At 42.2% G+C, this 15,199-nt stretch overlaps 1 protein-coding gene across 1 annotated transcript in view; it reads right to left on the minus strand.

The window, feature by feature from the left end:
* Positions 1-15,199, minus strand: part of LOC139753804 (dual 3',5'-cyclic-AMP and -GMP phosphodiesterase 11A-like) — a 362,719-nt gene that overhangs the window by 18,086 nt on the left and 329,434 nt on the right. The window contains exons 11-13 of the mRNA XM_071670684.1: positions 9,951-10,121; positions 5,582-5,671; positions 4,041-4,178 (exon numbers count right to left, since the gene is read on the minus strand). Coding sequence (XP_071526785.1) covers positions 4,041-4,178; positions 5,582-5,671; positions 9,951-10,121 — 399 coding nt within the window. The remainder of the gene's footprint in view (positions 1-4,040; positions 4,179-5,581; positions 5,672-9,950; positions 10,122-15,199) is intronic.

The raw sequence follows: 15,199 nt of genomic DNA on the forward strand, positions 1-15,199 counted from the left end.
AAGAAGAAGAAGGGGAAGAAGAGGAAGAGGAAGAAGAAGAAGAATAGAGAAGAAGAAGAAGAAGAAGAAGAAGAAGAAGAAGAAGAAGAAGAAGAAGAAGAAGGGGAAGAAGAGGAGGAAGGAGGAGGAGAAGAAGAAGAAGAAGAAGAAGAAGAAGAAGAAGAAGAAGAAGAAGAAGAAGGGGAAGAAGTGGAGGAAGGTGGGGTAACACCTATCATTAAACTGTGAGTCTTTCCTTCTCATTATCTTCTTTACCTGACGTCCTCCCTCGTTCATTACCTCGTCATTAGAGATCTGCAAATGCCATTTGTGAAGGCAGGGAGACGGGAAAAGAAAATCTTTGAATTGTATGCTTGGGAACGTCAGGTGATGATGTGCGAGAGAGAGTTTCTCTCTCTCTCTCTCTCTCTCTCTCTCTCTCTCTCTCTCTCTCTCTCTCTCTCTCTCTATCTATCTATCTATCTATCTATCTATCTATCTATCTATCCATCTCTCTCTCTCTCACACACATATATCCGTCACCAGGTCAGTAAACCATTCGCCAAGTCGGGGGAAAATCCCAGGAGGCAGCGCGTTTAAACTTTGAAATAAAATAAAAATCTGTACTCGTCACTCTTCATACAGCGTGTCAGATGGAGTGCAGCAGCAGCAGAGCAACAGCAATAACAGCAGAGAGCAGCAGCAATAACAGCTGCAGCAGAGAGCAGCAGCAATAACAGCTGCAGCAGAGAGCAGCAGCTGCAATAACAGCTGCAGCAGACGACAGCAGCTTTGGATTTGCTCCACGGGAGTTCTCGCTGTGGGCGGATTCGTCACGTATTCGAGATCATACAAACGTTTTAGGTCATTTGAGCCTTGGAGGGCCTATAAACGTCTGTGGTCACAACGTTTTGAGGTCATATTAACATTCATGGTCATATAAACGTTTGAGGTCATATTAACGTTTATGGTCATATAAACGTTTGAGATCATATCAACGTTCAAGGTCATGTGAATGTTTAAAATCATTTAACGTTTGAGGTGGTATAAAAGTTTGAGGTCATATCAACGTTTGAGGTTAAATAACCGTTTGAAGTCATGTAAACGGCTAAGGTCACAAATGCATTTGTTACATAAACGTTTGAAATCATATCAATGTTTAAGGTTACGAAAACGTTTTAGGTCAAATAACACGTCTGTCACATAAACGTCTGGGTTCATATATAGAACTCAGTTCAAGTTACTGTAAAAAAAATATTCCATTCTCACTGTGAGACATGAAAAAAAACAAAATAATTCCTCAATTCTCAGGCCAATGTAAATTCTGCATTTACAATTTGATGTAAATGAAAAAGATGTACTTCTAGTCAGGAGTTTACAATGAATATTAGGAGCTATGGCCCTCAGGACAAAATGCTGGCTGCAGCTTCCAACAGCTTGGTCGACCAAAAGACCCAACCCAGCTAGCCAGTCTGGGCCCAGCCCGAGCTGTTGGGGGAATGGGGAGGGATATAGAAGATTTCCCCCCAAAGAATACTCCAGATATTCTGGATCCAGACATGTATGTGAATGACATGGATTGACCAGTTTGCTTGCCTAGTTGCAGACCATCTAACCACCTATGACGATCTGCCTCGTCTTGAATCAGTTTATAGTCCGGACGAGTGGACACAGTGGCTCTGTGGCTAACGGAAGATTCGTCCAGACTTAGAAAGATTCGAAGATTCTCCCGGAAAGCAAGCAAAAGAAGATTTCGTCCTGACATAAACGATATTCAAGAAGATTTCGTCCTGGACGTACACGATATTCAAGAAGATTTCCTCCAGGCGTACACGATATTCAAGAAGATTTCCTCCATGCGTACACGATATTCAAGAAGATTTCGTCCTGACTTACACGATATTCAAGAAGATTTCCTCCATGCGTACACGATATTCAAGAAGATTTCGTCTGGACGTATACGATATTCAAGAAGATTTCCTCCAGGCGTACACGATATTCAAGAAGATTTCGTCTGGACGTATACGATATTCAAGAAGATTTCCTCCAGACGTACACGATATTCAAGAAGATTTCATCCTGACTTACACGATATTCAAGAAGATTCTCACGATATTCAAGAAGATTTTCTCCAGGCGTACACGATATTCAAGAAGATTTCGTCCTGACTTACACGATATTCAAGAAGATTCACCCGGCCTTATTAACGAATGTAAATCAGGTTTCCAAATCGTCCTCCACACGCAAAAAAAAGGAAAAAAAACTACGAATCAAAAGTCTAAAAGCCACAATGGAGGTGGTCTACTAACCTGTCTATCAACATTGGGAAACCCAGACAGTTGCCACAGCCAAGGGGGAAAAAAATATTCAATGTGAAAATATATTGGAAAAAAGAAAACGAATAATGTCCAAGTCATTATAAATTTCCATTGAAATTTACATAAGGGAATCGCACGATCGGGATGCCTTCTATTCACAGGATTAGAACCACGTCCAAACAAAAAAAGGCATTGAAGTCAAGGATTACAATACTCTACGAGGGAAAAAAAATTAAGGAAAATGGGTATAAGGCCACGAGAGAGAGAGAGAGAGAGAGAGAGAGAGAGAGAGAGAGAGAGAGAGAGACAGAGAGAGAGAGAGAGAGAGAGAGAGAGAGAGAGAGAGAGAAATATAAAGCCATGGGAAAAAAAAAAACGTACATAAGGCCACCTTGGAAAAAAAAGGGTACAAGGCCACGAGAGAATAAAAACAGGTATAAGGCCACGAGAAAAAAACGTGTATAAGGCCACAGAAAGAAAAGGGTATATAAGGTCACAGTAAAAAAAAAAAGGGGGGGGGGGGTTATAGGATCGTAGGTAACATAAAATAGTATATAAGACTATTGTATTTAAGTGCTTATACAAGGAAGCCCACATAATGATGACACCGAAACCACTATATGCGATCGACATGGAGGAAAGCGTCTTATGATATATCCTTGGATTAAAACCAGCCAAGTGTATGCGAGATGAAGTTTAAGATAGTCGAGTTACTGATATGGTTAATCGCTATCAGAACGTACGACCCTTGTGTATATGGCCTATGATCATACCCTTAAGGGCCGGGTTAGAAGAGCTAGGCTGTTATATCCAAGAGTCGTACCGTCGTGTTCAAGGGTCGTACCGTTGTGTTCAAGGGTCGTACCGTCGTGCTCCAGGGTCGTACCGTCGTGGTCCAGGGTCGTACCGTCGTGCTCGAGGGTCGTACCGTCGTGCTCGAGGGTCGTACCGTCGTGCTCAAGGGTCGTACCGTCGTGCTCGAGGGTCGTACCGTCGTGCTCGAGGGTCGCACCGTCGTGCTCGAGGGTCGTACCGTCGTGCTCAATGTCTCAAAATAGGTCATGGCCATTCAACAGGAGAAAACAGCTGTTCAGGTCCATTTAATGACGGCTGTTATAAAACATAATCAACAGGTTATTAAAGTTATACGAGGTCATTACTGGGAAAGGTCAGGTCAAAGTTTATATAAGGTCAATACTGGGAGAATGTCAGATTAAAGTTATGAAGTCATTGCAGGGAGAGGTCAGGTCAGATTAGGGATAAAAGAGGTCATTCCTAAGCGAGGTCAGGTCAGGTCAGGTCAGGTCAAAGCACCTAGTTTCATAATGGGAGGGGAATTCTTCCTTTCCTTGTTTGTGGCTTTTACTCTTGACGTATCCTGTTCCAGACCTGCATCTCCTCTCTCTCTCTCTCTCTCTCTCTCTCTCTCTCTCTCTCTCTCTCTCTCTCTCTCTCTCTCTCCTCTTATTTTCCCGCCTTTTTTTTTCTTCCTGTGACAAAACCTGTATCTTTTTCCTAGGTATATAGACAGATAGATAGATTGAGAGACAGAAAGATAGATAGACAGATAGATGGATAGGTAGATAGATAGATATATAGATGGATAGGTAGATAAATAGATAGATAGATAGATAGATAGATATAGATAGATAGATAGATAGATGGAGAGAGAGAGAGAGAGAGAGAGAGAGAGAGAGAGAGAGAGAGAGAGAGAGAGAGAGAGAGAGAGAGAGAGCCACTCACCTCACTTCCGTCCTCCAGGAGCATGACTGCCGCCCGCTCGCACTTGAGCAGCCGCTGCGCCCTCTGCAGCGTCTTGAGGATGACGTTCTCCAAGGAGGTCTGCTCCTCGAACAGGTCGTGCACCACCTCCAGCAGGCTCTGCCGGGGGAGAGGGGCGAGTCAACGGCTGGGGAGGTTAGTTCAGGGTGGGAGAGGAGCTGCTGCTGCTGGCGCGGGGTAATCATTAACCTTGGGGAAGTCTTGGAAGTTGGGAGATTACCCTATGGATGGATAAGGACTGGGGGAGATTAAACCAGAGGAGTAATTACCGGGGGAGATTAACTCAGGGAAGAGTAAGTACTGGAGGGAGATTAACGCAAGGAAGAGTAAGTATTGGGGAGATTAACTCAGGGAAGAGTAAGTATTAGGGGGAGGTTAACTCGAGGAAGAGCAAGCATTTGGGGAGATTAACCGTGGAGAGATCAATACGGGAGGGGCGGTGGGGTGGGAACGTAACTGGGGAGGTTACCCAAGGGAAAGAACCAAAGGGGTAGAGGGAAATGTAACTAATGCAATATGAATTAGGAATATACACATATATATATATATATATATATATATATATATATATATATATATATATATATATATATATATATATATATATATATATATCAAGAGTACAGTAATGTATATACCGAGGGAGGCCAGGTAAGTCCGGACTCATAATTATGAGATACGTCCACGTAAGCCTAGACTCACAAATCATGAGGGAAACCGAGTTATATCCACACTCATAATTATGAGGGAGAGCAGGTAAACCCAGGCTCATAATTATGAGGATACCTTGGGGGAATCAAGACTTACAATTATGAGGGAAGCCCTGGTAAATCCAATCATAATCATGAGGTAATCCGAGCTAATCCTAGACTCATAATAAGGAAAATACCCCAGATAAGTCTACATTCATAAGTGTCTTAAAACTGATTTTGAAAATGTATATATATTTTTATTTATTTATTTTGCTTTGTCGCTGTCTCCCGCGCCTGCGAGGTAGTGCAAGGAAACAGACGAAAGAAATGGCCCAACCCACCCCCACACACATGCACCCACTTCCCACGCAATGTATATATATATATATATATATATATATATATATATATATATATATATATATATATATGGCGTGTTAGAATAATACTCTGGTGTGAATAAGATAAATATTTCAGTACAGAGGAAGACTGATCATCAAGTATGTCTTAAAAATCACAGACTTTCTATTTTCTTTTGACATTATTCGTTCCTGCGAATATATCTCGCACTACGTTTTCATTACGTACCGACAAAGCAGATTGTGATATTCATACAAAAAAAAAAAAAAAAAATGAGAGCAGATAAAGGATGAATATCAATGGTCACACGAGGGACGAAAATGCTGAGACAACAGATATGACATGAATTCAAAGACCTGTTCATTTGAGACTGTAAGAGACAGCAAGAGTCCAGGACCGAACAAGAGACGAACAGGGAGACTTAGGACTCAACACAAGGACTGTACTTACCCTGTTCCTTTCGTACTCAGCTTGCGACGCCTCCATTAGCTGGGCGTTCGTGATGGCGATGCCCACGAACTGAAGGTAAGTCTCGAACATCTGTGGGCAGGAAGACACATATTCGTTAATCCCGTGCCTGCCCGCCTGTCTGGTGTACTCCACACTGAGGGATTGTAAACCTCCTGTCTAAGACACTCTACACTGAGGGAAGGTAAACTTCCTGTCTAAGACACTCTACACTGAGGGAAGGTAAACCTCCTGTCTAAGGCACTCTACACTGAGGGAAGGTAAACCTCCGGTTTAAGACACTACACTGAGGGAAGGTAAACCTCCTGTCTAAGACACTCTACACTCAGGGAAGGTAAACCTCCTGTCTAAGACACTCTACACTGAGGGAAGGTAAACCTCCTGTCTAAGGCACTCCACACTGAGGGAAGGTAAACCTTTGATGTCACTTATTTCCCTCCGTCGATGTCAATGTAAGTCTTCTGATGTCGGCGTCGTGGACCTAAAGTATCATCTCTTCAGTGACTTCACAGGTGAGCTGACTCATCCCTTGTTCAGCGAAGTCACAGGTGATCCAGCCCATCCAGTTCCCCACTGACATCACCGAACACCATCATCACTCTCCCACTGACATCACAAGATGACTCCCCAGTACTCCTCCCCTGGTCCACTCACGTCAAAGGCATCCCCGAGCTATTAAGGAAATTTCTTTCATAAGAGATCATTTATAACCCAGCCCTCACAACCAACATGCAAGTTATTAAGGATCATATCCAGACGACGGGAGCAATCACTTTCAACCTTGCAACGCCAGACTGATCGTCATGTCAGCCAGAAAATGGTCGTGTATGTTGCAGGATTTTAATGGCTTTAGAAAATTAATAGTTATTAAGCCAGGCTCGTCGAATATTACAGCTATGTCTGTAATTAGGTACAGCTAAAAATTATTTCCCCAAGTTATGCCTTAAACAAATTGCTTATCTCTCTACATATGCAGAGTATCTTTTGAATATATCTATCTATCTATCTATCTATCTATCTATCTATCTATCTATCTATCTATATATATATATATATATATATATATATATATATATATATATATATATATTACGTGAAACTTTATCAAAATAGAATACATAAAAAAAAACCCAGGTCGGACCAGATGTCGTCTGCTAATCGGCTTAATACGCATGCGCACAGTGGAATATAAACACTGCATCCGTTTCATGGTTATCATGTTGGCGTCTCGACCCGGAGCCAGATAGGTATGCATCTGCCCGGTGTGAAGGCCAGCATTCCCAACACCCACCCTAACCCCCTTTAACCAAGCTTGAGTTAATGCAGCATCAAAGCATCAAAGCTTAGCCCCGGGAGCGGTCACACAGGGTCGAGATTTAGAGTTTGCACGAGTCAAATTACACGCTTAGCTGAATCTGACGAGGCTCGGCCGGTAATGTGTTATCCTCTGGTGGTCTCATGTATCTCTCCTTGTGGTGCTGGTCGCTTCCACTTGTGGCGCATGGTATCTTTAATCACTAGTGGTTGATAGGTATTTTCGCTAGTGGGGGCTAGTTTATTCTCGCTAGTGGTGATGGGCTAAAGGTCACAATGTACTAATCCATGGCAACATCATCCTTCGAGGGTGTTACCGGACTACGCCGGCTTGAGGTTACAACCTCGAGTGAGGTCACTTTTTGGCAAGAGGCTGTAAATCGATAAGAGTCAGGTCAAAAGACCTATCACTCCAAAGGAGTTCACGTTTCCCTGATACTGGACGGAGCGCTGCCTCGGGTTGCAGTAGTCTCTGGAGAGACGTCCTGGGGAACACCAGAAGTCTTTCTTATGGAGAAGTCCTGGGGTAACCATGAATAAATAATCCTTCAGGTACATTACTAAATACCCTCGTTGAGTGGCCAAATATAGGCTTACTGAGTGGCGACATTCACGCTCACTGAGTGGCGACATTCATGCCCACTGAGTGGCGACATTTATGCTCAGTGAGTGGTGGTGTATAACTTTCACTTGAACACTGTATATATGCTCGTTGCCTGCACTGTTCATCCCCCCCCCCACATATGTATACAGATACTTATGCTTAACGAATACGGATGAAAAGAGTGGCTTGCTCATTAGTGCCAGATTCACTTGCTGAATATCCTCTTCGGAAAGGTTGGCCATTATCCTCGTTCACGGGATATGAATACTACAAGGCGATAATCCCCGAGCATGACGCCAACCACACGCCTGATGATCGTATTTCGTCACATGGCGGAAGATCGACTGGCGTATGAATCTAGTGATACATGAATCAAACCGCCCAGTATGAATCTCGTGATTCATGAGGTAAACCTCATTTACTCATCGTGTAATCCCCGGAAATTTTAGTATACGCTAAAAACAGATTTACTTGCATAATGTAAGGTTTAATGATGTTAAGAGATTTAAGTGGAAACTCCTACGGTATATAAGGCTTGGCTGGCGGTTGATGAAAACAGTAATGTTTTAATGATAATTAGGTTCATTATATATATATATATATATATATATATATATATATATATATATATATATATATATATATGTATATATATATATATATATATATATATATATATATATATATATATATATATATCCTTGGGGATAGGGAAGAAAGAATACTTCCCACGTATTCCCTGCGTGTCGTAGAAGGCGACTAAAAGGGGAGGGAGCGTGGGGCTGGAAATCCTCCCCTCTCGTTTTTTTTTTTTTTTTAATTTTCCAAAAGAAGGAACAGAGAAGGGGGCCAGGTGAGGATATTCCCTCAAAGGCCCACTCCTCTGTTCTTAAAGCTACCTCGCTAACGCGGGAAATGGCGAATAGTTTGAAAGAAAAATGAAAGAATATATATATATATATATATATATATATATATATATATATATATATATATATATATATATATATATATATATATATATATATATATATATATTGAGGATATATTTGCCAAGTTTTTCAGATCAATTCGCAGGAGTCAAAAGATATGAAAAATTATCACATGTTCAGGAGGCTAACGAATACAGCCTTCATCAAAGGCTATTTTTGGCGGCAAGAATCTAAAAAAGAATGTAGTTCTGACGTCATGCAGAGGGCCAGACCACATCATCAATCTGCTTTAGGGAAGACGGGCCCACCGTGGCCACGGGGCCACTTGCACGCCCACCGGGCCACCATAAACCCACCCTACCCACCGCGTATATCGAGTGTAGCATATTAGGAGGACAATTCATAACGCATCTACGCTTCCAAGTCTAACCATCCAATTAACGAACGGATCTCTTTGCACACAGACAAACGGACCGTCGAAGTCGAACTTGAACGGAAAGAATGAGGAATTGAACTCACGATTAAATCAGCGCGATCGTAAGTTATGCAAACGAAGTCATTAATCACAAAGAGTTGGCGGGTGATTTGCATTAGGGTTAGCGCCATCCCTACAAGGGAGGGGGTGGTGGAGGTCGGTCATTGTTGCAAGGATAAGTTAAGTGGCCCAGTGGGGTGGTCTCTCTCTCTCTCTCTCTCTCTCTCTCTCTCTCTCTCTCTCTCTCTCTCTCTCTCTCTCTCTCTCTCTCTCTAACACACACACACACACGATTGTTTCCATCCGCTGCACTATAAACAACAATGCCACAATACAGAATTTAGAATTTATAAAAAAGAATAAATATATATAATGCTCGAGCCACACACTCACACAAATGACAGACGCGTATGGACAGGTACAAATACATTCACCACAACAAACAAACCAAGTTTACGCTTTCATGACCAGTGAACCGTGTTCCACATCGCATGACCCGGCCTGTGAAACGCGTGTGTATGGAAAATAACAAGGGCATGAACACACATGGCACCTCTGACAACACCTGGGCAAACCTCGTCAACATGTGTGTGTGTGTGTATGTGTGTGTGTGTGTGTGTTATTCCGATGGGCCATGAGGGGCAGGACGAGGTTTATTTTGCCCTACGCCCTGGGTTTACAGGGCCTAGTTAGCTGGCCATACGAGTGGGTGCTGGAAAACCTGTTCTCTCTATGTGTGTGTGTTTGTGTGTGTGTGTATGTGTGTGTGTGTGTGTGTGTGTGTGTGTGTGTGTGTGTGTGTGTGTGTGTGCGTGTGTACCTACATCTTCTGTACGGGGGAGGGGTAAAGGGGGGGGGGGGGGCGGGGAGTATTACATACGTGGGGTCCTCATGAATGTATGTGTCCGTCCCTCTGAAGTGCGTCCCAGCTTCATGGCATTAACTGTGCTCTCTCTCTCTCTCTCTTCTCTCTCTCTCTCTCTCTCTCTCTCTCTCTCTCTCTCTCTCTCTCTCTCTCTCACCCACCTTCTCATCCTTCGGGGTGAAGCAGCCGCAGGAGTCGTCTTCGTCGGAGCTCTTGTTGACGACCTGGGCCACGGCGATGATCTCGTCGTAGGAGTTCTTGACGGGCATGCACAGGAGGGAGTCGGTGTGGTAGCCGGTGATGCGGTCCACCTCGTCATTGTAGCGCGGGTCCTGATGGAGGAGGAGGAGGAGGAGTGAGTGAGTGAGGGAGTTGCACACACAGGCCACGCAGACCCCACGTCCAAGCGAAGTGGTCTGGCCTTTAGACACTACTTAAAAAAGATGCAGTCCACCTGAGAGTAGAAGAAGACAAAGGATAGGAAAGCAAAGGCTTGTCTTTCCCTAATCCTCCAGTCCCTCGGCAACACGCCGAACGGGAAACAGGTTCAGGAAAAAAAAAAAAATACCTTGCAGGACTAAAAATGCCCGAGGAAACATTAATTTTTTTTTTTTAAAGAAAAGTCATAATGCAGAATGAACGTGTATGTGCCATGCATCCCATCATCAGAGACATGCATCCCTTCCTTTTTTGGTGATAGGGACGAGAGAGAGAGAGAGAGAGAGAGAGAGAGAGAGAGAGAGAGAGAGAGAGAGAGAGAGAGAGAGAGAGAGAGAGAGAGAGAGAGTATAAATGACTCAAAAAAAGATAAAGACTGAGAAAGATAGGTAAGAAACCTGAGTATCTTGCCTCACCAACTGAGGGATGAGCTGAGCTCGTCTCCCTATCCGAGACATGCTGATGAGACACCTGAAAGCCCTCATTAGCAAGGTATATATGTAAATATATATATATATTTCTCATTCAGGTGCCTGAAAAGGACTCTCAGAGTTGCCTGCCTTGGATGAGGAAGAAAATGATCATTACTTCTGTGTACCGGGACGAAAGGAGAGGAAAAGCTTGCATGGCGCACCCATCAAGTGAGAATTCAAAAATTAAGAAAAATGTAACTAATGAAACAGGAAAAAATATTCAAAATTAAGAAAAGTGTAACTAATGAAACAGGAAAAAAATATATGCCTTAAATACATGCATGTATATTGCACATGTTGAGGGCATATAAGCATAAATAGTAACTTTTAATTAGGTATATGTATTCTGGGCAAATGTATTCTGGGCAATGAAGAGATCTTTCTACACAACTACACCCACATAGATAAGGTCTCTTGAAACGACCGATGCTAATTATCTAACTACGCAATTCATTGAATGAATTGGAAACGTGGAAAGTGGACCCCATGATTATATATATATATACATATATATATATATATATATATATATATATATATATATATATATATATATATATATATATATATATATACATTCCTATGTGTCTACGGGGAAAATGAAACACGATAAGTTCCCAAGTGCACTTTCGTGTAATAATCACATCATCAGGGAAGACACATGAGAGAGATATAACAGTCAGTTGATATTCTTTAACGCAAGTATTTTCAACGAATGTAAATCTGGCATTGTCAAGTGAATACTTCATCTGGCGTATGAGTGAGGTTTTGGTGTGATTTAGTTACGGGTTTGTGTAGGGCTGTTGGGAGTAAGGCATTCCTAAGAGTGGCTTTTGGTTTTGTGTGTGTATGTGTGTGTGTGTGTGTGTGTGTGTGTGAATAAAGAGTAAAGAGGGCAAGACTTCAGCCTGGCTTTGTGGAAGGACGAGTCACCAGCAGCCTCTTGGGTATATTAGACTACCACACTGACCCCACACTGGACCAGGGACAGCAAGGGTAACAGTGGTATGACTCGTAACGGAGGTGGTTCTACCGTGATGGCCTTAAACTACCCCCCCCCCCCCCCCCGGGTCTCTGGGAGGCCCAAGGAAGCAACTCTCTTTTTTCCAACTTCTTATTTTCCTGTGAACTTTTGAGGACGAAGGGTCTGAACTTGGGAGCGAAATTGTGGTCAAACTTTACACGCGAAGTTCAGTATTAGTCGCGCATTTTGCAAGACGGAGCGTGGCACCATGATTTTGTGGCTGAAGGTACTTGGTATACATAAATCTATCTATCTATCTATTTATCTACCTATCTATCTATATCTGTATATCTATATCTATCTATCTATCTATCTATCTATCTATCTATCTATCTATATATATATATATATATATATATATATATATATATATATATATATATATATATATATATATATATATTCGTATTTAATGTGAAATCTACGCCACAACCACAGCAGCAATTGCGACATGTTCGGAGAAAAGGATACGAGAGCATTATATTCAGACAACAGGTCACGCTCATTACCGTGTAAAGACCATTGTTTGGATAGATGCATTTATGCCATTTGTTGCCCCACTGTCCCACGCCCCCAGGTGTCCGGAACCACAAATATATATATATATATATATATATATATATATATATATATATATATTTTTTTTTTTTTATTATACTTTGTCGCTGTCTCCCGCGTTTGCGAGGTAGCGCAAGGAAACAGACGAAAGAAATGGCCCAACCCCCCCCATACACATGTATATACATACGTCCACACACGCAAATATACATACCTACACAGCTTTCCATGGTTTACCCCAGACGCTTGACATGCCTTGATTCAATCCACTGACAGCACGTCAACCCTGGTATACCACATCGCTCCAATTCACTCTATTCCTTGCCCTCCTTTCACCCTCCTGCATGTTCAGGCCCCGATCACACAAAATCTTTTTCACTCCATCTTTCCACCTCCAATTTGGTCTCCCTCTTCTCCTCGTTCCCTCCACCTCCGACACATATATCCTCTTGGTCAATCTTTCCTCACTCATTCTCTCCATGTGCCCAAACCACTTCAAAACACCCTCTTCTGCTCTCTCAACCACGCTCTTTTTATTTCCACACATCTCTCTTACCCTTACGTTACTCACTCGATCAAACCACCTCACACCACACATTGTCCTCAAACATCTCATTTCCAGCACATCCATCCTCCTGCGCACAACTCTATCCATAGCCCACGCCTCGCAACCATACAACATTGTTGGAACCACTATTCCTTCAAACATACCCATTTTTGCTTTCCGAGATAATGTTCTCGACTTCCACACATTCTTCAAGGCCCCCAGAATTTTTGCCCCCTCCCCCACCCTATGATCCACTTCCGCTTCCATGGTTCCATCCGCTGCCAGATCCACTCCCAGATATCTAAAACACTTCACTTCCTCCAGTTTTTCTCCATTCAAACTCACCTCCCAATTGACTTGACCCTCAACCCTACTGTACCTAATAACCTTGCTCTTATTCACATTTACTCTTAACTTTCTTCTTCCACACACTTTACCAAACTCAGTCACCAGCTTCTGCAGTTTCTCACATGAATCAGCCACCAGCGCTGTATCATCAGCGAACAACAACTGACTCACTTCCCAAGCTCTCTCATCCCCAACAGACTTCATACTTGCCCCTCTTTCCAAAACTCTTGCATTTACCTCCCTAACAACCCCATCCATAAACAAATTAAACATATATATATATATATATATATATATATATATATATATATATATATATATATATATATATATATATATATTATTAAATACACAAACAATTATAATCTTCATATTAGTGATGATCTATACAAATTGGATAACTATATTGTTGATAAAATTTGTAAAATGATAAGTTTATGACACGCTGGTTGTCTGTCTTGGACAATCGCATGTTTACCAAATGGCGTCCTAGCTACGTCTCTTCGTTGTATATCAACTGACTGTTATATTTCTCTCTTGCGTCTCCCCTGATGATGTGATTATTACACGAAAGTGCACCTGGGAGCTTATCGTTTTTCATTTTCCCCGTGGACACTTAGGAATATATATATATATATATATATATATATATATATATATATATATATATATATATATATATATATATATATATATATATATATATATATATAAGGATTTTCCCTTGAGCGTCGATGGTCGACCTGCTGGCACTCAGAGCTCTTGGTAAACCTTGTCATTTCCATTTCCTGAAGATTTTTCCATTCAAGGGGATTGAAGGGGTTGTTGGAGGGACCGGGTGGCTAGTTCCCCTTTTAGAGGTTTTTGGAGAGAGGGGGGGCTAGTCCCCCTTTTAGGAATTATTGGAGAAGGGTGGCTAATTGCCCTTCTAGGGGTTGTTGGAGAAAGAGGTGGCTAGTTTCTCTTTTAGGGGTTGTTGGAGAAAGGTGGCTACTTCCCCTTGTGGGTATGGATGTGATGTTACTGGTAACTCTAAACGAGCGATTCTTTAAGGTTCTTACATCATGTTGCACTGGAATGTCTATGTCATTTAGTTGGCTTCTGCCATCGGCGAGGCAGCTATTTCCTGAAATGCATCAAAGAAGCTGAAGGGACGTGGAAAATAGGGTTAAGGTATTACGGTCCTAATTATCCTTTTGTTGGCGTTATGAACCACTGGAATACGGACCAGTGGAATATGGGCCACTGGAATACGGACCAGTGGAATATGGACCACTGGAATACGGACCAGTGGAATATGGACCACTGGAATACGGACCAGTGGAATATGGACCACTGGAATACGGACCAGTGGAATATGGACCACTGGAATACGGACCAGTAGAATATGGACCACTGGAATACGGACCAGTGGAATATGGACCAGTGGAATATGGACCACTGGAATACGGACCAGTAGAATATGGACCACTGGAATAAGGACCACTGGAAGAATTTGTTTCATTTTGGCGAGTCTTTCGAAAATCCTTTATATTTTCTCTACATCTAAGAAATCAAGTAGATCTCTCAAACATTAGCGACTTCTTCTTAAAAGAAAAAAACAACCCGCTGAGAATCGTTTATTTTCGTGATGGTCTTCTCAATGGTTTACAGTCTTATCCCGAATGTTGATGGTTTCCATTAGTTTACCAACTAGAGACGTTAAGATAATGAGACGATATTCTCCAAGCAGTGATTATTAACACCATTTCTCAATATCGGTGTCAACACTGTCAAAGTTTCATTCCTCTGGTACGTTTTCCGGAGCGAATGACTATCTAAAAAGGAGCAGCCAATGGTTTAATGATCTCTTTCGTCGCCTCCTTCAGTGTCCTTGGACAAAACTTATCTCTATATGTTGGAGAAGAGGAGTGAAGCGAGTCTGCTTAATCATGCTCCCTCCCGCTTGCGTCAACCTACTCCCTCCCGCTTGCGTCCACCTTTTCCCTCACGCTTGCGTCCACCTATTCCCTCCCGCTTGAG

This window comes from Panulirus ornatus, chromosome 15 (assembly GCF_036320965.1).
Source record: "Panulirus ornatus isolate Po-2019 chromosome 15, ASM3632096v1, whole genome shotgun sequence".
NCBI classification, from domain to species: domain Eukaryota; kingdom Metazoa; phylum Arthropoda; class Malacostraca; order Decapoda; family Palinuridae; genus Panulirus; species Panulirus ornatus.